This window comes from Taurulus bubalis, assembly GCF_910589615.1.
Source record: "Taurulus bubalis genome assembly, chromosome: 10".
NCBI classification, from domain to species: domain Eukaryota; kingdom Metazoa; phylum Chordata; class Actinopteri; order Perciformes; family Cottidae; genus Taurulus; species Taurulus bubalis.
The window spans coordinates 18,643,014-18,664,055 of record NC_136598.1 but is presented as its reverse complement, the minus strand read 5'-3'; the positions used below and the strand labels follow the sequence as shown (position 1 = coordinate 18,664,055).

Sequence of the window (21,042 nt, the reverse complement as noted above, 5' to 3'; positions counted from 1 at the left end):
GGAAAAACAGCATATAGGCCTACTGGCCTGTCTGCCTTCGTCATGCAAATTGTGAGTGATTTCCGCATGAAATAGAAGAAGACCAACGGGATTCGTCATGCACGACCTCATTTCTAATCTTTGCGCTTTACGACCTTTCCATCACGACACGGTAATGACTGACAGGTCGCAGCGCCTTCGCGCCGCCGGGGCCCCCAGGTACCCAGCAGACATCCGCCTGCGGTGGAGGACGCAATTAACCCCTGAAATGTCTGGCTGTCAATGCCGGCCCCCGCTCCGCTGTGAGGACCAATTGAGTGGCCAACAGGCAACTTTTGGTGGCAGCCTTCTGATTCCACTGCTTCAGAAAGAGTATTGCACACAATGATCAATGTGGCAGGTTTCGGTCCCGAAGACTAGAAACCGTTTGTTATGAGGAAAAAACTGGCCAAGTGTTTACATTTCTATTTTAAACGTGCACTGCTGTGCACTTTTTTTTTTTTTTTTTTTTGCATCCATCTATCATTCAGTATGAAACATCTCGTCGACTGCACAAACACCGACAGTCGACTGTGAAAGCGGCTTTACTGCATCACTCTGCGGGGATTTTGTCACACTTTGTGTTCAGTCAAAAGATCCCTCCGCTTTGATTCAATATCACATCACGATCACTTTCAGTGGTTTTGTAAAAAAAATACATGCTATATTTCCAAAAGGTGCAGTAAAGTAGATCAGACGTGCAATTGAAGTACCCAAAGACATTTGCCATGTTGATTTCGTTTGGGGAATATATGCGCCTATGAGCACCTATGATTTTTTAAATCCCGGTAGAATAAACAGTCTCTTACCTCGGCGTTTTCAGAAGGCACTCTGCGCCTGCCATTCTGTAAAAAAACAAAACAAATATAGCCAAACTGTCCACAACCGGTGTGATTATTTCCTCTGTGGGGGCAGTGGGACAGGGACGCGTAATCGTCCCCGGGACACGGGCAGGTCCAGATGCGCACTCCGGACCGAGCACTGAAGGAATCCCGGACTGGAGGAGGACTGTGGTGAACTGAGTCCTTCTGGTATCAGCAAGCAGCCGCACGCCACCGACCGTCCTGCGCTCCGCTCCGCCAGATGCCGAGTGCAGGAGCCCCGCGTGGATCACAACGTAACGAGCGGCACGACGCAGGCGAGGGTATGGGTATGGGCAGTGCGCGCGCATGTCCATGCGTATGTGTACAAACAGACGCACGCGCACACGTACGTACTTGTTTTTCTACCAAATGCGAGGCTAATTAATCCTTGGCTCACTTAAGTCTGATGTACGCACCACTGGAAGTGAGGAAGTAACATGAACAGTGACACATAAAGGACAAATGAATAGTAACTAAATATCTCCATCACATCTGGAACACATGATTGACCAAGATGAGACTATAGGACACTCTCAGACATCTTTCTAACTTCCAGCTGCACGTGAATGCATCTTCAGGCAGGTGCTCTACCTCCAACACAAGGTCATTGCAGCAGATGTTCCTGTTGTTACTGTACGTGTGACCAAGCTATAGAGCAGCGGTTCTCAACCTTTTTTCAGTGATGTATCCCCTGTGAAATTTTTTTTTCAGCCAAGTACCCTCAGACCAGTGCAAAGCCTTTTTAGCATGTCATTTTGTAAGCATTGTACACCGCGCTTTGCCATCAGTGTCTAATTTAATATAGAATATGTAAAATTCAGTTTAAGAATGTACACTTATGTTTTATTGAATATGTATTAAATAACTATTTTAAAGGATTTTTTAAATGGATGCTTATTTTAAATATATTTATAAAGAAATCTTGCGTATCCCGTGGAGTGCCTTCACGTGGCCCCATTTGAGAACCACTGCATAGAGGACTGACTTAGACACTTTCAATGAGCAGTCTCCATGGAAATATCGAAGTCTTCAGTGCATCTTCTTCGGTAATTACAGAGTGGATTTGAACGTTTAGTCACATTGTTCTGTAGCTGTCAGCAGAGTGACAGTGAAAGATATGGTAACGCACTGGGACACACATCGTGCTGTTTACAGAGCCAAGCTTATACTGGATTAAGCCCATATTGGTATAACAATATTGCTATTAGATTGTTACATAATCACATTGTTCAACAACAACATTTTAGAATAGATACACTTTCCCCCCCAGATATTTTCCTATTGTACATTCGATGTAAAAGCATTGCAGTTTATATATTATGGCAAGTTGCTTGCCAGCTGACTTGCACACCAATATGACATTTCTGTGATAAAACCAAATTAGCTGTCATGCTGATATATTGGGCATCAAAATTGTATTTTATATGGGATAGTGTTTGAACTTATCTTGATGTCTTAGAACAACATCTATTTTGGTAGCTGTAAATATACTGTGGAATGCATTCATCGTATGAAGTTAATATTGCGAGTTACTGGTGTTTCAGACAACTTGACTCCATTTAAGTCCAAAATTCACTTTCTTTTATCTCTTTTTTTGTCTCTACTAACTTCTGCAAGAAATATTTGTCTCTTAAGCTGCTCAACGCTCCAATATGTTTACCAGCTTTAGAGTTGCCAACTCCGTGTGCTGTTTGGTGCTGGCCAGATAGTGTGCAGTTCATCAGAGCTGGTTTGCTATTTGCCGAGTCTGTAAAGAAGGTTGGTGAGAGCCGTGAGAGTGATGCCAGCATATAACAATGAGCTGACGAGGCTGAAGCACTGAGGGGAGTGATCATTTTCTCTGGGTTTGTAACTGATGATAACTTTGACATTACACATAGTCGACTGACCCTTTTTTTCCTCCAGACTATTGCAATTCTTAAGTTGAATTTTCTATTCGTTCTATTTTTTGTTTTGTTTTTACATCTTTGATATCTTAAGAGAAACAGCATACATCATTTAACTGGCACCCATCTGAACTAAAATATAAGGAACACAAAAATGCCTACACACACACACACACACACACACACACACACACACACACACACACACACACAATTTCCAAATGCCACTTGAGACAGCCGTCATCTCCATCACCTTGGCACAAATAAGACAGCCTTGAGAGTAACAGCTATATACGTTCTGTAACATATACCGATATATAAATCAGGAATGGGGGTGAAAGAAGTCGTGACCTTCAATTCTTTATCATCCCACAGACTGCCATGATAAAGAAAATAGATAGATATTCAGGAAAAGAGTATAGAGAATGCATGACGATGAGATCTGTGTGTGTGTTGTGTGTTGTGTGTGTGTGTGTGTGTGTGTATGTGTGTGTCAAAGAGAGAAATGATGCTTTGTAGATTTGTACGGCGGCCAGAGTTTACATCTTCACTCTGCTTAAAAGGATCATTTCTGCCAAAGGGAATGCTTATTTTCAGCGTGCCCTCAATCTCAAAGAAGATAGATTTGTACATGCTGTTATCAGCTCTCATGCTATTTCTCTCCCTCTGGATGCCATTTGCCTTCATTCAACTCCTAACAATATAAAACTCCAATTTCTGCAATTTCTCAGTGCACTACTATGCAACCCACAAGGAGCACAAATGCTTACAAAACACTTGCTGGGCCTCACCTAAAATATGAAGCATTTCAATGAAATACCTTTCCCAATAATATATATTTGAGTTTTTCTTTTTATTATGAAACATATTCACAAAGTTTTCACTGAGAAAAGAAACATAACTAGCTCAGCCAGTTTCCGTCAAACCTCTCATTATAGATTCTGATATAAATAGCTGACGCTCTGCATTAGCCAGCACTTTTCACCAACTGTTCGTGCCCTCCGTGTTACGGACTGTACCTTCTAGCTTCAGGCTTCTCAGCAGAGAGAAACTGTTTCTCTAGCTCAATGTTTTCTTTAACATGGACCCAATGATGAAGCAAATACCCGTTTTAACATTTTAAAAATGTTATCCATACAGCTAAATTATCTCGTCAAAAACAAACACATGAGAAAAAAGCCTTAGGACTCACCACAGTCAGACGTATTGCATGAGTGTAAACAACAATTGCAGTATGTAAAACACTGAATCATCCCTGTTTTGAAGCTACAGTTAGCCTGTGAGCCATTTTTAGACTAACTGAATGGAGCTCACAAAAAACGCAAAATAAATGCCAATTAAATTGGCGATATTCACACTGGGTTAAGTGGACCTGCTCCCTCTTTCTGTCAAAAAGAAGACACAATGCAGTGCTATATCAGTATATTTCCTATAACAAAGTAATTGGGTTACTGACTAAAGTGAACCTGTATGTTGCTGGTTGAAATGTTGATCAAACAACTACTAACTTCAGTAGAACCCTGTCTGTGAGACATGAAGAAATATTAAGTCTGAGGTATGAGGCTGAAAGGTATTTTTGTTTTGGCAGAACAGAAACTCCCACATCATCTCTCAGGTCTTTGCTGTTTGGTGTTGCACACGAGTGACCTTAAAGGGTGACCCAAATAGAATATCAACATAATCCCCATCATCACCTGCACTGTCTAAATATAGGAGGCTGAGAGTGAAAAGCATGAAGTATACCAGCATCACTACAGAGCCAGAGAGTTGTATTGGTTTTCTGCTGTTGCACCGATTTGTGTTTTTAATTGCAACAACCATTAAGAAACATATTGACTTTAAATGAGGTACACTATGGAAGGAAGAAATAGAGGCATGTGTTTGATTTTACATAAACATTGACGTAAACTTTGCTTATTCATTATTTTGCTCACTGCTTAAAATGACAGTAATCGCTTTTCGGTTCATTTTCTATTCTCAGGTTAAGCCAATACCGGTTACTGTACCTCCAGTAGAATTTACTGGGATGCACAAACACTATCTGACCGGGCTGAATTGATTGACTTTAGTGTGGTCGCGAAAGCTGAGCTCACAAGATGCTTTCTGACTGTGCGTATCACAACTCACGGGTCCTGTTCCCCGTTGAATGTATTGAGTTATCAGAATAAAGCTAGACTTGCTTTAAAAGCGCAACATAAAGTGTATGACTGAGTATGCTTCAACCTAAGTGCTTGTTTAATCATCTAACAGCATCTGAAGCACCCTTTCCCTCACCCTGACAATAAAAGGAGACCAGAGAGTAGCCTGGTCTGCTGAGCCATCGCTCTCGTCATTCTTTACACAACCACTTCAGCCACTGTTTCTGTGTGTGCAGCGAAGTGCAACGTCATGAATGCCTTCTGATGGGAAACTGTCCGAATGTGTGCTCCACTACGCTCATTGGTTTGATTTGTTGTGTGTGCCCCGCTTTCTTTAACGGCATGCCTACTCCTCCTCCTCCTCCTCCTCTTCCTCCTCCTCCTCCACCAACAGGAGTCAAACTTCATTGATGTTTAGTCCCACACACACAAACACACACACACACACACACACACACACACACACACACACACACACCCTCCTTTGACTCCCTTGAGTCCTTCCTCTCACTCAGTTTTTCTCCTCATCATCGTGTCCTCCTTTCCTCTTTCTTCTTCTTCTTCTTCTTCTTCATCATCCTCTCTGGTGCCCCTCCACACATCTTAATCCAAAGGCTTTTCAAGAGGAGAACTAATCCATTGCACACATTCTTATAATAAAAGATGGAAGGACAAGTAAAGTGGAGATGAAAGCGCAGACTGCTCTCATCAGCAGAGGGGAGACATCTGAGGGAGCTGGCAGAATAAAACACAAATGAAGAGAGAATCAGCCGGCGTACAGACTCTCTCACTGTCAGAACCCTGTCTCAGTGGGGATATTTTTAATTTAGCTAAACTACAAAACAAAAACACAGCACGTGAGAGGAGGAAAGCGAAGGGAGAGGAGAAGATGTGAGGATGGACCTGAGTGGTTGTGACATGGAAAGATAAGTACAGAACAGCAGGAGTGCAGAGGGTTCAACTTTGCAGCTGGAGGGAGGGCGGCTGTCAGTTATCAGTCAAGGTTCGGTCAGTAAACAGATCTTATCAAAATAAAGTCAGAGAGCACGCGATTCCACTTGCAGTTCATGTCTTGGGTTCTTGTAGCTCCGCTTTGATGTCTAGATCCCAATAGTCCAGATAACGTACTCATGCAGAGAAAAATAAACAGACTTGATTCACATTTTTTCACGTTGTGTAGTCAAGTAAAGATGGGCAGTGTTCCGATGACATGTTTATCAATGAGCTCTTGAACTAGAACAGAACAAAATACAATAGATTAAACTGAAGCTAAGCTTCAATGTCTATAATTGTTGTCTATTCACAGTGATGGATAAACCGCTGAGCCAATTCTCCAAATCCCGCTAATAAACTGAAACAAAGGCAACCAAGGTCAAATTCAGTTATAATACGGATGTTCAAAGTTACTGCAGTCTGAAAAGTATTGTGCATGAGGATAAAACTGAGTGTTACATTATAGGATGATAAAGACAATCCTGTCTTCTGGCTGGCTTTATGTAAAGCCACAATTTGCCTCAGTCGGAAGTAGAGAGGACGAGGGATCAACCCGCCCACATTGATTTCAGAATTTTAATGAAAACATTTTAACCGAATCTTTAAGAAGTTAAAGTGCTGTAAATGTTTCCGTAAATATACTTTGGCACTATGGCATTATGGCACTTAAAGCCATAATACTTTGATGGATTTTCATGAAATCAAATCATGTTCTTGATACTGTTCATGGGTGCCAGAAGTAGCCTTGCAATGAATCTACAACCTGTATCTACATCCTGAAATTACCGTTTTACTGTATGTAGTAGTTCTCATTGTTAGTGGCAGAGTCTGCCGTTCCCATAAAATGTGTAAAATGAAAATAAACAGAGCAAATGAGGAAATATGTGACCTTAACACCTGCTAGTGTGTGATACTTTACATTAGGACCCATGGCAAACATTTGCTATATTCTACTCTATTTCATCTATTATAACTACACAAGCTGCAAATTGGGTGCTTTTGACAGGTATTATCATCATTTAAAAAAAGTGTTAATTATAACAGAAAACAAGCACATGAACTCAATCGGAAGACAAACTGATTGACGAAAGGCACGAAACATTGGAACGTAGAATAAAGCATCTGTGAGATATGTCAAAACGTACACCTGCAGTATAGTCTGCAGGGACCCCAGTTAGTAGGATGAGAGTCAACGCAGCTAGAGTCTATGTTTTATGTATCGCGTGACAATGTGAAAACAATGGCTGCAGCAAGCAGCAGTGTTCACTGAAAACGCTCTAAAAACTTTCTAAACCTGCTCAGCACCAAGAAGCCAACAAACACAGTAAGAGACATAGAGGAGCATTTAGCAGCTAAAGAGCCAGACAGCTGGTAGAGACCAAATCAGAGCGGAAAGAAAGTGAATATTGGATTTATTTTCATCAGGTAGAAACACAAACACAACTCCACATGAATGATAATGTTGTTCTGTAAGTGCTGGACGTATAAATAAGCAACTATTTCACGTCAACTATGTCAATTTTGTGTTTGGAACTCATTTCTGCTGCCTAAAAGAGGACAAATATAGCGGCTATTGCAGGTTGAGGGATTGTTTTAAGATTAAAATCTCTGTGGTTTGAGCAGATGATGTTAGCATGGGGCTTCAGCCTGGATGGGATACGAGACTTCAAATAGGATGCATGGTGTCTCAAAAATGAACAAAACACACAAACATAATGTACACGACAACGGGACCGTGTAAGGCAGCTGTGAACGGGAAATACAGAATTTGCTGGCGGACAGTGAGTTCTTAGAAGCAATTAGAAGCAATGGCCTTGTTAATTAATCAGAGTAATCACAGCTCCCGCTCACCTCACTTATTACAGATTTATTTTTGTTTAACCTTTCCATCAATCCTTCCCTTCCACTTGTGCTCTCGTCATAATGGAAACCTATGATTACAAGACCTGCTCATTATAGCCGCACAAAAAGGTTAATGATGGACAGAGTCATTGGTTTTGCCTCACAGTGACATCACTAGAACGTTGGTTGTGTTTTCAGTAGACACATAAAACTAAAACTAAATAAATAGGACCACAAATAACATTTCCAATATGTATGATTTAATTCTGATTGAAAGCTTTTTTTTTTCACCGTTGATGCCTTGCTCATCAACACCACTCTTACTGTCAGTTTCATAATGAAATGTTTCTCATTTGCTGCATTTTTGGGATAAAACCCATGGCAGTTATAGAGACAGTGTCTGAAAACCTGTGGTCTCTGCACTGAGAGAAGAAAAAAACCTTTTCACAGACTTCATCAGCATAATAAAAGTCTCCAGAGACATTTCTGCTGACTGTTTTGCTGTGTTTGTGTGTTGTGTGTTTGTATATAAATACCGATCCAGCATTCAACTCTAGGATTTTTGACTGCGTTTTTCTTTAGTTATGTCTAGACTCCAATTGAAACCAGCTGATGAAGTCTTCCCAACTGGCGCCGTCATCAAGTGTAGTGTCCACCCTCTGTTCCTCCGTCAGGTAAACACCCGTAGCTTTGACCGCACGGTCGCCGTAGTTTGCGCTGTTAAGCCCCTTTCACACAGGTTTGTGCACATAGTAAAACATGTCAAGGACATTTCATGTGCCATAATGCATTTCAGGCTTTTCTCATTTTATATTATACGCCACGTCATTACCGTGAAACGGACGCAGTTGGGTTTAAGCAACAAAACCACTGAGGTTTTAAGAAAATTCAAATCACGGTTCCATTTGTATCCTTCCGTCCGAACCGAAGTTGACTCAAGTGACATCACTTAATGCAACATATCAAACTGCGAACAGCGCCCTGGAGACACACACAGCTCGAGCTTTTTTCCACATACATGTTGATTAGTATTCCCCAAGACTTTGCCCTTTTACCTGGTATAAAGAAGTCCACCTGAGAAATCTGGTGAAACACGATTGGCTGTTTTGGACCCAAACTCTCCATAACCAATTAAAACCTCACATTTTGCCCATAAATGAGAGAACTGGTGTATTGTCACACACTCATGCTTGGTTTAATGTGTTATAAATGCCTTTCTGGATACAATATTATTTTCCATCTGCTTTGGCATTTCAATATTGTATTATGATGCAATAAAGCAGATGGGGTTGTTAACTGAAAACTCATCTTTTCAAATATGTCATGTTAACATATCTCCTTTGTTATCATTGAATTTTCTTTACACATTTTTTGGTTTCTAACTTCCCCCCGCTGCATTTTCTTAAATTGTCCCAATTCTATCTTAAGCACACTGATGAAAGGGTGGATGACAGATGAAGCACGGGTGTAGTACAGTGCACAGTATGAGATTGGATGATCAGGATGGATGGACGGTGTGAGGGCAGGGTGGAGGCGCTAGTGAAGGGAAGGTTGTGGGAAGGATTGATGAAGTGAGAGATGGAGGACAGGAGAGGTGGCGAGCGGCATTGTACGACAGGAGGAGTTGGTGGCGGTGACAGATTGCAGTTCCGGTCTGCCGCTGGGAGGATGCCTGAAGGTTTGGACCAGACGCAGCCAGTGGCCTTGTTTGAGCCAATTCAGTGACAAGCCTGCTGGGTAATGTAATACGTACACTCGCATTTATTATGTACATGGGAAAAGCTCCTTCAGGTAACGCTGACTTGGCCTTACACAATATCTGAACACAATGCAACTACGCAAGCTGGAAAATATGACACAATGTCTCCTTGTGGTTTTTTATTTTGAGTATTTGACTGCAACATCACTGTAGTTTTAAGATGTCACTGTCAGATAACTAAGCTGCAAAGCTCATTGAAAAACTGAGCAGCAGGTTAAATTGATTTCCTGAAGACTCAGTATAATCTCTCCCTGTCTATCTCGAAAGCCGTCTCTCTTTCTCTTTGCCTGTTTTTCTCCTGGTCCTACTCTTACTCCCTTCTCCTGCTCTGAATGTACAATAAAGCCTCTCTCTCTCTCTCTCGCTCTCTCTCTCTCGCTCTTTCTCGCTCTCTCTCTCTCGCTCTCTCTCTCTCTCTCTCTCTCTCTCTCTCGCTCGCGCTCTCTCTCTCGCTCTCTCTCTCTCGCTCTCTCTCTCTCTCTCTCTCGTTGATTAGCGTCTGTCCACCCTAATCTTCCCCGCACGGTGGACAATTGGCCTCCTGACATTTTAATCTTGTGGGTAGAAAAACAGATGAAGATGAGCACACAGTGATACATACTTGTGTTCGGCATATCAATTGGAGGACACATAAATATGGATGTTGGTGAGACTGTTTTTTTTTCTTTATCATAACTAACTAAACCATAGAATCAAATATTCAATCCACATGTTTTAAATTATGCATTTATATGTGATAATAACATCTTACTATTCTACACTATTTGTTTAAAGGTGATACATTCCAATTTAAGAACATATCTATGATTCAAGACAATTCAGCACCACACGTATGGCCTTAACAAACTGACATGGAACGGAATCAACACATATTTAAATCTAAAATTGAAGAGTGAAAATGATATTTATTATGATGTATATATGATAATATTTGAGGTGGCCACTGAGTGTGCAAACCTCTTTGGTCATTATTGTTCTGACTCTGCTGTAAGGCACTTTTAGTCAGCAACCATTGGTTGTATGGATACAAACAGAGGAGGAAACACTGTCAATGTTTAGAAATAACCTAATTAACATTCCCAATTAGCCTGATACCAGGTGCTTTGACTCCACAATTAAATGATTGCTTCTTACGGAAAATTGACTCAGTGAAGGTCAAGGCCATGCCATAATTATGTAGCACTGTGCACCTTAGCAGCATGCAGGATTGTTGAGAAACAGAGGGTTCTCCTTAACAGGTAACTATTAAAATCATCGTGATAATCTGTTTTACAGATGCTCTCAGATGTTTTAGAAATACCTTTTAAAGATCAATAGAATATCTATTAAGTGTTTTCTGTACTGAATATGCTGAAGGGGTGGCTCTATGATTAATGATACTAATGACATACAGTGCATCCCTAGTGCAACCGCACTGCCTGCACTGTCATATTCACGCCCTTGACTTTGATTACAGCGTTCAATTCAAAGCATAACAAGTATAGCCTCAAAGCTGTTAGATCATCTCCATGTCTAATATATAGACATAGAGATGATCCCTGCTGATAAAATTAAAGTTGTTTTTATGCCTGGGTATGTTTTTTTTTCATTTCCCTCCACACCTCTCACTGTGCGTAAAATCATTTAAAAAAAAACAAACACAAAAATAAAATGTGCCTTTGATTGATGCCAATGTCCTTGGCAATGCTGTTAAATTGCAGTTCAATTTCTCGATACTGGAAGGCACTCAATAAAAATAGTACCAGGATGCTGTTAAGCTGCCAAATTGGTCCCAGATAACCTGAACATGTGAAAAAAAAGGGTGATGTGGGTAAAGTCGGGTCGGGGTGAAGGTTCTGAACTGGATCTGGATTTACAAGATAATTATGAGACTCAAGGCAATCCATGCATGTCTGAGGATTTCATGGTCCAGCCTCAAAGGACAATGACTACAGATTAAACTATATTCACGCTGTCTTACTTTTCCACAAGCGCGCACACACACACACACACACACACACACACACACACACACACACACACACACACACACACACACACACACACACGACGTATACACAGAGTAGGTGCAATTTGATCAACTATTCTCAGGAAAGGAAATTACTTCCGGCAGATCAATATCATGGACCACATTATTACTAGAACCCGCTCAATTACCTGTCGAGCGTGGACTGAGAGAAAGGACACAGGATCCACCTTCAAACGTCTGTGGAAACCGGATTCATAATTCATTGCCACTACAGTGAATTATGACTGGTCTGGAAGAGGTGTTAATGGTAAAGATTTCCACAGTTTAACAAAGCATGAAGAAATGGAAAAGCTATGAATGGCACAGGGGGGGGGGGGGGGGGGGTAAACAATGTGATCAATGTTCGCTCTTCGGTGGGCTAAATATAGCCCTGCTTTACACTCTGTCCCACAAGCCGTTAATATAAGGCCAACGCCTGTCCTTAGAGCTGGGGAGAGCAAAAGCTACTGCTGCTGACTCATTCTCTCTTTCTGTCCCCCTCCTCACTGCTTCATCACACGTCCAACCGCTTTCCTCTGCTCCATTTGTTTTTGCTATTTTTGTTTATGTTACTTTCTGAAACAGCCTGGTAATGTGCTTTCTTGTTCCAGTAAACACTTACTGGGTATGCAATATTCTTCATCCCTGTCACAGAAGTGGGATAAGGGGAAACTTTGGATGCCTTTTTTTATTATTATGATAACGACTTTTTCTCCCCTTTCCTGACCGTACAAACTACAGCCAAGCAAGACTCAAAACATAGTGAATATCAGCAATCAGCTGTTTTATGCGCCAGCAAAAAAGGTTAACCATGATGTTTCGAGTATTGCGTTTCTGTAAATGGTTACCTTGTGCGGAAAAGGAAGTAACAGCAATTAAATAGCCACATCACCTGTGCCACACCTTGGATTAGATTTTGAATGTCATAAATAAGTTTGTCATCCTTTATTTGGCTTTAACAGGTCATTGTCTATGACAAAAACCTTATTTTCTGCAAATGTTTTGTCAATTTCCATTTGATTTTTTCATGAGACACAATTATAATGAAACTGAAAACCTTGAGGCCATCTCTATGTTCTTAGTGGGTCTTTGGTGGGCTAGCGAGCATTAATCATACAAGTTGTATATAAATAGATGCCAAATAGATTATGCAAACAGAAGACCTCCTATGTTTGAATAATTTAATTATTCAGGAGGAATGAAGCTTGACAGGCCACTTAACACATAAGGGGCAAGCTGAGGTGGTTCTGGCATTTGATAGAGAGGCCTCTTGAGCGCCTCCCTTTAAAAGCGTTTCCATGAATGTGCTACTGGTAAAAGGGTTAGACCCAGAACACGCTGGAGAGATGATACATCTCGTCTGGCCTGGGAGTGCCTCAGGAAGAGCTGGAAAACGTTGCTGGGGAGAGGGATGTCTGGATTACCTGCTTAGCCTGCTGCTCCGTGACCCGGCCCCAGATAAGCAGGACAACGGATGGAAGGATGAACCGACTCTACATTTTCCACACATGAAATGCTTAGAAAGCTAAATTTATACAAACCATAAATCAAATTATCTATATATGGAATTTTGACTTTGGCCATTTTGAAGAAAAAATAATTTTATAGGTGATCCTACAGAGACAGAATGACTTACTGACGTAGACGTATAACGTTTATGTAAGTCATAACCCTAATCGGTTGGCCTCGACCTACAGAGATCTACTGAAACAATTTCAGATATTCTTTTTGTTATCATATAGCAGTGAGCAAACACCGACAGTGAAACGGTCACTGTTTGCTGAAAAAACAACTTAACCGAATGCCTGATGATTCTATCAGCAGAGTGTGTGTTCAGCCCAGCAAACGCTGAATGAAAATACTCACTGTACACACTGGTGTTTAGAGAGGATGGCCCTCCTCCACCTCTCCGCTGCTCTCCCTGCTTCCCTTTTCTCCTCGCTGGAGGCGACTTAGTGCTCCTAATCAGCAATAATTTGAAAGGTCATGAATGAGATGAGTGTACGAGAGGTTCGTCTCAGTCAATTGGTGCACTGAGCTGGCACTTTCTGAGCTGTGTGGTTTAACTAAATTGGCTGAAGTCCTTCACTGCGCTGTACCTTTTTGTTCTTGTGCCTTTATGACGATCGGTTTTGGAGCTTTTATTATAAAGACAAGTGGGAGGACCATAATAATCAAACCAGGTCTTCATGTCTTAATTAATGTCAAAGGTCTTTTTCTACACATGTTGATAAATCACAGAGGGAAAACAGGTGGAGGCGGTTCAGTGAATGATGACTGAATTATATCTACCTGCTTCAGTTTCAGTGCACTGATGTTATTTTTTTTAAATATTTATAAATATAATATAAAGTTATAAAGTCATATATCCTATTGAAGGAATAGTTTGACATTTTGGGAAATACACGTATTGGCTTTCTTGCCGAGAGTTAGATGAAAAGATCGGTACCACTATATAGTCCTGAGAGTGGCATCAGCTGCAGTGAAGATCAAACTAATTACTAAAACACTGAAACGATGCTCAAACTTTGTTGACACTGCATTTTTGGTGTTAGAGTGTTTTTTTTGTTTAGAGTGCTCTAAACTGGTAAACAAAATGCCAACGTAGCCGTGTGCAGAACGGTCTCAGAGCCAGCGTGTGTGCACAGAGATGCTGGGACAGATGGCTCAAGCCAGATTTAATCAGGCGTCCTACTGTCTACAACCCCAATGTTGTCTCCTTGAGTACAGATACAACAGTGTCCATCTGATCCCTACAACCACACAGCATCTGCTGAGGCATTATGCTCCTCGTGTTGTTCTGTGTGTGGCTCTATATGCATGTTTATGCAAGTGTGTCCTTACGCATGGGAGTACAGAGTATCTGCAGTATGTGCACTTTGCCCGTATGTGTGCTGTGCATATGTTCCTCCCTGCTCTCTAGTTAAAAGCCTCATTGTGTCACCAGCAGGGATACATGCAGATTCAAACACACAAAGAGAGAGAGAGAGAGGGAGAGAGAGAGAGAGAGAGAGAGAGAGAGAAAGAGAGAGAGAGAGAGAGAGAGAGAGAGAGACCAACAGGTGAGGAAGAGGAAATAATATGGAACAAGGGAGATGGAAAAATGAGAAACAAAAAGCAGTGGATGAACGGAACTTCAATATTTTATAACAATACTACAATGAAGTTAATGACCCCTCCGCCCCCCCAAAAAAAGAAGACTCCCATGCTCATCCCCGAAAACAGCACCCCAGTCACCCCAACACACATTTCTAAGCAAACTCTGAAAGTCCCTCTACTGAGCCTCAGTACATTTTACCTCATTCTGCACCAAATGTGACAGAGTTGAGAAAAGAAAAATGTCCGTTAGTGTGACCCTGTGTCATTGATGAGTGGCAAAGATAACTACTAATTCACACCTGTGCTAGTGTTAATATAAAGTAGAAGTTGAGACCTGTTTCCGTTATCTGTGCCAGTCAGCGACTGCCAATCGTGGGTCTTCCTCCATCAGACCAGATCAGCCTCTTGCCTTCCCAATCTCCCCCTGCTGAGCATTGCTTCTCTCAAACAGGTGCCCAAACAGGCAGTTTGTCACACATGAGTGAGGATTACAAATGAGGGCACTTGAAACAGGACTCCAATGGCCTGACAAGTACCCTGGTGATAGTACATGGAATACAATGTCAACATTACTCCCATCACCCTCTCCTTGTTGCCAAGTCTTGATGTTTGCCCTTCAAGACACTGGATCACAGCTTTTCTACGGACACACAAATCACACTCATCACAGTGCATCTGATCTGTGGGTCCAGTTTCCAAAACAGTAACAGGTTTCCTGGAACCTGGTGGTGGCAAACCGAGAGGTGTGATGTTGGCGCAACACTCGTAAGAGCCTCTCTTACCTCCCACCATCAGCTTGAAAAGTCGCTCTTTTTGTCCCTCTGCTGAAAATCAATGTTTCTCCTTTACTGAAGAAAACATTTTACAGGAGACGAGACGGTAGATATGAGGGCAGAAATAATCAGTAAAATCAAGAGTTAAAAGAAAAAGAGAAAAACAGCCTCTCCAACCACCTTGCTGTGATCTTTTTTGACACTCTCACTTAGCTGTACTGCTAACCATCTAATCACCTAACCTTTCACACATCTTTTAGACATTCATTAAATCTGATGATAGACATGAAAGAAAATGAGACAGGATTGGCGATGCAGGAAGGACACAAGACGCTGAGAGCAAAGAAGCCACATGAAGCCAGAGCTCGCCGAGGCTAGCATGGGTGCAAGGCACAGGCCCATTTAGCATTGTTCTGCCTAATGGTAAGCTCATTCATGCCAAGAGAGGAAAATAAATAGGCTGAGAAGAGGAGAAAGAGACAGAGAGATAATCATTGCTGATTTACACCTGCTGTTTGAAGCCCAATCTTCCCTCTGATGAGTCTCCTTCAGACATAACCCCCTGAGCACTGATTACATGCTTCCAGACCCAGACACCTGCACACCAAGCAACACGCAATGACTACAACCCTGCTGAGCATACCTGCATGAAGAGCTCTTGATTTGACGCCTTTTGGGGTGTCTGACAAGGCAAAGCTGGAACACTGGCCTCAACACTGGTGGCTGACTCCTCCGAGAACAACAAGCTGGAGCATCATCGTGCCGTATGGGATCACTGCGGAGTACAACTCTCGCTTTCAGGCCGCACTGTGCAGATAGCTGAGGATATTGCTCAAATGTTGTGTGCCAAATGCTTGAATCTGCTTTCTAAGCTGCATGCACAAAAAGAGTGCTGACTCCAGTCTAGCAGGTGGCATTACATCAGACACTGCTCATGTTTATGTTGTCTAATAGGCAGTCTCACAGGTAAGACTTTTACACGCAACAAAATATGGGCTCATGGATGAGGGTGAGCAAATCCAACATCGTGGTTTAAATGTTTTAATACTGAGGCAGTGGAGGATGTGGAGCGGGTACCTCAGCCTGTCAGATATTAATAAAAAGGTGTGAGATTAAGTGCACTGAGTGGCAATGTCAGTCAGTCTGTACACCACTTTGGTCCAAATGTCCAAACAACTGTTGGATGAATCACAATATCTTCATGTTCCCCTATGGATGAATTGTTAGAATGTCGGTATTCCCTTAGCTTCATCAGGTTTAATGTATCCAATACTTTGGTTTATGACCAAATACCTGAAAAACCGACATACGCATCCGCCTCACGTTATTATGTATCCTACTACTACTCTTGGCAAGACCCGCATGTGCAGCATTCAAGCAACAGGATTGGTCAGGCGTCCAAGCCTCCGAGGTATTGGTAACCTGATGTGTTCAGGTCCCATGTCCTGACCCTTACTACTTGAGGTCTAGGCCTGACCTAAACCAATCGTCTCCGTCTAACTCAGTGAAGCAGGGCGGATCTTTCCAAGAAGACTTGTAGAACTCATTATTACGCATCAACCTCAGCTGTGCTTTGCATGTAGCGCCGCTTAGCAAATTTTAGCATGCTAGCACACTAAACTAAGATTGTGAACATGGTAAACATTACGATTATACTCACAAAAATTAGTATATTTGCATCAACAGTGTAAGCATGCCAACATTTAGCCAAAGGCACCGTTGTGCGTACAACGTCCGCTGCTATCGTGGCTGCAGACTGCATGGTGTCAACACAGGAGGTGTAGCATGAACAGCACCTTAGCGGAGCAGCAGCAGCTCCAGTTCTCTGTCTGTCAACACCAGATGCATTCTGGTACAGCACCGAGTGCAGGTCATCCACTTTTTGGCAGCTCTCATAGGGCGACACACAGTAGTTTATCATCGTTACTCACTGTTGTCTCTTTATAGCTGAAGAAATCTAACGTGTGTTGTTTCAGAGATCTGTAACCGGGTGAGAAAAATGGAGAGAAGATAAGAAAATATATCAAAATGTAGTTTAATGTAAAGTTCAGTACTTTGTCACAGATCAAATTTACTTTTCATGTCGTCAAAAATACAATAATTGGTAAATGTTTAGCTCCAGTCACAAAGGATGAACCCAGTATTAGAAATAACAGCAATCATGATGTGTTAGCAGACAAATCTTTTTCTGAGCCAAGAATATTCTCACTGATTACAGCCGTAATACTGTGTGTGTGTGTGTGGTCACTTGTCCACACGCATAAAGACCACTGATGACAAATGAACCACATTCAAGCACCTGTGCCATGTGTACACAGCCAAGTTGTCCTTCTCTCTACATTCTGACCTACAATTATCTTCTGCCCTACTTCCGTCCTCTCTCTGATGATTCAGACAGACTCACCTCCGTGCTTCTGAAGCGCTCCCCTGAAGTTTGATCTGCACGTCTGTGTCATGCTGCTGTTCATTTTTCCCCCCATCTTCCTTAGTATTTATTATATACTAGCCTTTTCTGGATTTTCCTAACTGAACCACCCAAAAACGCTGGGGTAAAATGAACATTGCCATTTCCCCAGAAAGTGAAAATAAATCACCAACCGAGGCCCAACCCACAGCGCATTATTTCAACCTCGACTACTGCCAATGTGGAGTTCCAAACAACAAAACATAATTTCCAGCCCCGACACCTTCTCTCAAATATAACATAAAAATACACAATGCTCCTGCTCTTTTCGCCATCTGTCCCATTTGTTCTTCTGACTGACTTTGAGGTTGTGGCACCTGTCATGCAGTGCAGGTCGTGCTGCTGAGACATCAGTGCTGCTGCTGATGATGACGTGTTTCTCAGAGACCTGTGCTTTCTCAGCAGCCTGGCCTCTATTAGTGCTTTATGACCAGCTCTCTGCCTCAGCGGTCCCAGTGCATGCACAAGTTTTTTGCCTTTTCATTTTCCTACTTCTCCCTCTCTAACCGGCTCGGGATCTGATGATAAATTGCTGCAATTAAGTGTCATAATCACCCCGAGACTGGAGACAGATGTTAGTGGGGTAGAGCAACAAAGTGGGGAGGGAAAACGTCTCAGTGATGCAATGCAAGGGATAGCTTTTTGTATTATTCTAATAAGTTTTGACGATGTAAAATGAAACCTAATGACCCCTGTAGACAGTGTAGTGGAAGACAGTGATACAGGATCGCTACAAAAATAGAAAAATTTAAAAGCAGAACGAATATCGTTTTGTTTTTCAGTGATATTCAAAATAGCGTTGGAAGAAGTTCCCATCAACTCATAAATTTAAGACTGAACAAAAAAATCAGTGCTGTGTATTAGAATGTTAACAAAACTGCTATCAGAAAAGCACAAACTCATAACAACCCTGGTTACAGGGCAGGTAGAGAATAATATGTTCATGTATGATATACATTTGGTGAAGGTAAGGATTAAGTTGTTTAATATTGACTAAATCTTCTAATACGTATATAAAAGGACATTCCTTTTAAAATAGCATAATTATACTATAGGGTCCAGTTTTATTTAATTATTTTTACATGCAGTTTGCAAAATTCTCCTTTGATAGCTTGTTTTAAGGCTAGATTAGGTATTTCTTTATTCATGTTTTTCCTCGCCCCATGACACCTTATCTGAATTAAAGGCGTGACTTTCAGTAATTCTTCTCTGTTCTTTGAGCTTTTGTGATCTAATGAGGAAATACACTTGAAACAGGATAAAATAAAGTCAGCTTAGCATCGGCTCAAACTCTACAAAGTGTTTGTGTCGTGGTTGTTGCGATACATCATACATTGACCCCTCTTTGCAGAGTCCGGTTCTGTGAGAGGATTTTATGGACTCCATGATTTCTGTAAGGTATCGTGGGGCTTGAAAAAAGATTACAGCGACACATTTTATAGCTCTTTCTAAATAATTTCTTAACGAAATAAGAAGCACTTTTAAGCTGCAGTGATAATACAGTGAGTTTAATACACGCAACCCGATGCTGTTGATCAATACACGTCAACAACATCGCGTTAACAAAAGGAAGTGTCGTTCTTACAGCTCAGTGAAGGTCTGCAGCTCAGTGAAGAGCGATGACAGCATCTTCAGTCCGACTCTCCATCTCAGTTATCAGTCCAAGTTCCTCACCTAAAATACACAAAGATAGCTGAATGGATAAAAGAGCTCATACAATCGCAAATACAGACACACGCTATATCAGTGTCAGGAGGTAGGAACAGATGGAGGCTTTCTTCGAGGCCATCTCTGTCCAGCAGTGATCCTCCGCATCATCTGGCAGGTGTTTGGAGATGTAAGCAATTTAAAAGCTCAGCAGTGTGTCTTCACCTCTCCCACACACACTGTGAAGACACACCCACACACACACACCCACACACACACACACACACACACACACACACACACACACACACACACACACACACACACACACACACACACACACACACACACACACACACACACACACACTGGTTTGCACGATTCTCTTATCCAAAATAAACGTCCGTCTTCACAGGTATCAACTCTGTTAAGTTTAGGCCACAAAGCTATAGTGAGGTTAAGGAAAAGATCTTCTTTTGGGTTAAAATAACTATGGAAGTGACGTTACTGAAGTACGCAAGTTATGTGACAAAGAAATCTGCGTTGACTGGTTGAAAGATCTCTGTTTGTTGGTCATTTTTACCTCGTGGCATCATCAATAAAATCTCTAAATTCATGAATCCTCCCAAAATTGGTTTAGAAATATTTTAGTGAATTATGGGGGGTGCGAAATAGGAATATAATATAAATATGATCATTTATACCTCAAATAGGTGAAACTGCTGTATATTGCTGCGCTCATATTTGTGGAACGCCTATTTGTCTCGTAACGTCAATTATTTACGCATATTCAGATAAGAGAAAATCAGAAGAGAAAACAACTGGATACAGCGATACATGAAGCATTAAAGTTTGACTTCCAGCAATCTTACGACCCATACAGAAAGTGCACTAGCGTTTCCTGTGACCCCGCCTCCCAGGCTGCAATGGTATCAAAGCGGCCCCAGTAGGCAGACAGGTACAGTATCTTCTCTGCTCCAGTTAGTCAGTGTTATTGCAGTTTATAAAGTCACCGCACAGTGGTTGTCACAGTGCTGTGATGAGGTCATGGCAAATTGTAATGAGGTTGCCGCACACATTAATGAAGTTATTGGGCATTTTATAGAGGTCAAAGCACACAATGACGAAGTCATTAGATGAACGTTGAGGCTTAAATTAATCTAATACACACACACACACACACACACACACACACACACACACACACACACACACACACACACACACACACACACACACACACACACACACACACACATTAATTGCTTCCTGTAACCCGGTAAGGCCATATCCTCTTGATGATTGCTGAAGACGGATACAACCTGATTTATTCTCATTAATGCATTTTATGCAACAGCAAAGTGTATTACTATAACACAATTTACCAACAGGCAACTTTGGTTTCTTGTTACCATAACCCTTCCCTGACCCTAACCAAGTGTTTTTAATTGGAAACATGACCATGAGGCCTTAACCTTGAGGAAGCAGTCATTTGAACCCAGATATGACATTTCCCTCATCCTAACCAAACCTTAAACATTGCTTTTTTCAG

General features: G+C 41.7%; 1 protein-coding gene across 1 annotated transcript in view; it reads right to left on the bottom strand.

The window, feature by feature from the left end:
* Positions 1-19,472, bottom strand: part of sphkap (SPHK1 interactor, AKAP domain containing) — a gene marked incomplete at its 5' end in the record, with an annotated part of 45,646 nt that extends 26,174 nt beyond the window's left edge. Inside the window, one exon of the mRNA XM_079225004.1 lies at positions 19,429-19,472. Within this exon, the coding sequence (XP_079081130.1) occupies positions 19,429-19,472 (44 nt within the window). The remainder of the gene's footprint in view (positions 1-19,428) is intronic.
* Positions 19,473-21,042: the final 1,570 nt, after the last annotated feature.